The following is a 3296-nucleotide window of genomic DNA, read 5'->3' on the forward strand; positions in this document are numbered from 1 at the left end:
CAATAATTTATTTGCCAAAGTGTACCGAGAACTACATTCATTTCGGTCCCACATTGCTTATCTATCCCTCTTTAGAAAGTCCCCTCGTAACATTATTAAATTATTTATTTATAATTCAAGAATTCAATACACCAGTCCTCCAAGGGCCAATTTAAATGTATTAAAGCAAGTATAAATTACGCCGTATATTGTCCAGTGCATTTCAAGATTATCCCAAAAAAACAAAATGTAGGCTATTACCAAAAATTTAAAAACGCATGGGTGTAGTAGATGTAGAAGACACTTAACTTAAAATTAAATTTATCACAATTTATTCATTATATATATCAATATATCAAAAGAAAACAAAAAAAACTAACCACGTAGCCACTCCAAACGTAGCATATAACCCAACCAAACAGCAAGCTTAGTGTAAGTAATACAACAGCTCATCTCGTGATCATTCCGACAACACGATGAGTGGGTCTAGGGATTTTCTTCTTGACAACCAGGACAAAGGGGTATAATGATTTAAACAAAGATCCTGATGGCTGTACTGCAATATTCGCGGTTCTAAAGAGGGTAGGTTAGTCAATGTCAGCAATAGCGGAATAGAGATCACTGCAGCCAATATTTTTGAAGTCCCTATATTCAAAATACGAAGTGAGATTTGCATTTGATATTAAAACTAGGAAACTTAAGGCATGATACGATATAAAAGGACTTTGCATCTGGTCAGAATGGTTGAGCAAGCTACAGCCACTCAGAGCCAGAGATCAAGCAAAGATGTGGTTCGATGTGCTAATGCGTTGGTGTAAAGATGTAACACATGGGTACATCTCAAGCAGATGGATGTCCTCACATTAACATTAGCTGGATCAAAAAAGTTACGATTAAAATCTTCAAAAATAATTATGCTCGACAATATCCCAAAATGACTACTTTGAAGACAGCAATAAAATTACTAATCAAGTAGACGACACTAAAAATAGTTGTAACATCAACCTCCCAACTCAGTAAATAGCGATTTGCTCGCCTCCAGCAAGGAAAATTTAAAAATTACCTTAAATTTAATCCCACTGGTTAGATAGATACCCACTACCTAGAATTTGGAGCCTGTCATTCATAATAAGGGCGTAGCCCTGACCGACTGGAGATGTGAGGTTTCACTCAAGTTTCAGAGATGGCAAGTAAATCAAATTTATCCACCACGAGAGTTTTGAATTTCTCAAACCCAGTGGGAGGTACTTGGGGCCTAAAACTTTGACAGTTAATATGAGAAATTGTCTACAGTTGACAGTGCTTACGGACAGAGCAGATGATAGATGAGCTACGACTCACTACGGTTCCGTATATGGGTTAATATGACAAGTAATAAGTGAGATCTAGGTACGTGGTAAGAAACCGAATGCAATATCTGAAATGATTTACAGCAATACATTTATATTTTATTTATCATTTATTACAATGACGTTTTATTTATTAGGCGAAACAAGCGAAGATCACAGGCATTACGGCAACACTCTTCATAAATTAACGTTACCATTCACGTCAGTACTAATACGCAATACTTTATTAAGAAGCTCAGAAGGTCAGATCCCATCAGATAGGATCAGCGTAGCATAAGGTTTAACAGGGTTGATTATCTTATATATCATAATCTTCTTTTCCCTTCGCAATTTGGAAAGTATACCATTAAGTTTGCCTGCATCCAGACAGAGATAATCATTGAGATAAACGCGACGATTTAAAATCTCACCCGAAAATTTAGCATCATTAGCACAATCAGCAGCTCTCAGGGGGCGGGCTTTTTGATCTTTGAAGTACGTCCCCATAAATCCATCAAGAAGTCCAATTGAGTTTAGTTTGAAAATTAAAAACTTTTTCTTGTTGGTGACCAAACTTTATGTTATCTACCGACATCGTCATCGGCCGGAATAACCTTAACTCCCACCGGCATACCATTAATGATGAAATATGAACAATTTAATATTTTATAAAGTGCGTTGATATCAGAGTTGCAGACCAATAATTTGGAGTCGGTGTCCTTTTGAGTCAGCTGAGTCCGCTGAACTTTTGATTCCAGATCATTAGTCAAAAGTCGATGTTAATTTCTAAAAACTGCCACACATCGTCAAAAGATGCCTTCATTGATTCTTCCAATCTTCCACCTAGATCGTTGAGCATATGTGATATCAAAAGTAGTCGTAAGATTCTGTTCTTTAAAACCGCAGCTGGGCTTCTTTTTCTCTTTTTCAAAATTTTATTTCATTTATTGATTGAAATTTATTTTTTGTGTTTCGATTTTTTTTCATTTTTATATTTTTTTAGTAAATTCTTGTAAAAAAATGGAGAGACCTAATTGCATTTCTAGAATTTACGAAGTTCTGGCTAATTCGGAAAAAACAATCGAGGAATTATTTCAAAAAATGAACGAAGAGGAAAGTGTGGACATGGACGACATAAGAAGGGGAGTAAACCAAGGAGTCGAGATGGGCATCTTGGGAATAACAGGATTGGTATCAAAGTAAATGTCATGGCTTCGAGTAGTAGTAGTAGTAGTCTTTCCTTTACAAGTTGAGCAAATAAAGCAGAACGCAGATAATAGTCCATTCCCATCCCACGTTTCAGATATTCAACGTTCATTCGCGTAATTTTTTTTTTATTTCGCGCAAATTGTACTCGAGTTAGGTACCCACACAGTACGGGCTGTTCCCGCCCCCGGACTCGGGTGAACTTTACTGCGCTGCGTCCTGATGCTGTCTGTTGAAGCCATGTTAATAAAATCGTTTCGCTCCACAATGACGTCCGACGCCGCTCGAAAGACTGCTGAATGGCTGTGTAGTGACAGCAGCGGATTTTCAAGTAAGTGTGAAATGTTGTAGACCTTTATACTTGCACTGTTAAAATTCGATTTGCAATCAAAAAATTGTTTAAGCTTTGTAATTTTAGATAATTTTTTTTCTCTTTGAATATTAAGTTTGAGTGAACTAAGGTAAATTTATACACAAAATTTTGCTGCTTTTTCCTCGTTCAAAACACTTGTCGAGTGGATTATGTCAAACATTTCTCAAAAAGTCGATATTTTCCGAAAGCGAAGAAGAAAAAATTTTTACAGTGACGGCTTTCAACAACAAATGATATGCAAGTATTATAGCAAATTTTGGCCATAAATTTGTTTTAATCGTGGCAATCACATTACCCGCGTATCGCTAAATATGGCAACATTTTCAAAAGAAGTTGTTTTTTAATGCAAACGTGGTATTAAAAATAAATAGATCGGGTATAAATAATTAAAACGCATGCGAAGAAGGATT

General features: G+C 36.0%; 1 protein-coding gene across 4 annotated transcripts; it reads left to right on the top strand.

Annotated features, from left to right (window-relative positions):
* The first annotated feature begins 6 nt into the window (after positions 1–6).
* Positions 7–3118, top strand: LOC119644406. Of its 4 annotated transcripts, none has more exons than XR_005248512.1 (3): positions 7–1368; positions 1466–1529; positions 2311–3118. XR_005248512.1 is itself a non-coding variant. In XM_038043952.1 (3 exons), the coding sequence occupies exons 1-3, from the start codon at positions 2084–2086 to the stop codon at positions 2747–2749; spliced, it is 438 nt and encodes a 145-aa protein (XP_037899880.1). In that variant the 5' UTR covers positions 1679–2083; the 3' UTR covers positions 2750–3118. The 4 variants fall into 4 exon arrangements, 2 of the variants coding, with proteins under 2 accessions (XP_037899880.1, XP_037899881.1); XM_038043952.1 differs by lacking the exons at positions 7–1368; positions 1466–1529 and adding an exon at positions 1679–2186 and having other exon boundaries at positions 2311–2506; positions 2611–3118; XR_005248511.1 differs by having other exon boundaries at positions 7–1529.
* Positions 3119–3296: the final 178 nt, after the last annotated feature.

Source organism: Glossina fuscipes, unplaced genomic scaffold (assembly GCF_014805625.2).
Source record: "Glossina fuscipes isolate IAEA_lab_2018 unplaced genomic scaffold, Yale_Gfus_2 116147, whole genome shotgun sequence".
In the NCBI taxonomy this organism is placed as follows: domain Eukaryota; kingdom Metazoa; phylum Arthropoda; class Insecta; order Diptera; family Glossinidae; genus Glossina; species Glossina fuscipes.

Coding starts and splice junctions, on each gene's coding strand:
- LOC119644406 (XM_038043952.1), top strand. CDS start 2,084: ATGTTAATTTCTAAAAACTGCCACACATCGTCAAAAGATGCCTTCATT. Junction 2,187..2,310: donor ATGTGATATCAAAAGTAGTC/GTAAGATTCTGT, acceptor ATATTTTTTTAG/TAAATTCTTGTAAAAAAATG. Junction 2,507..2,610: donor ATAACAGGATTGGTATCAAA/GTAAATGTCATG, acceptor CCCACGTTTCAG/ATATTCAACGTTCATTCGCG.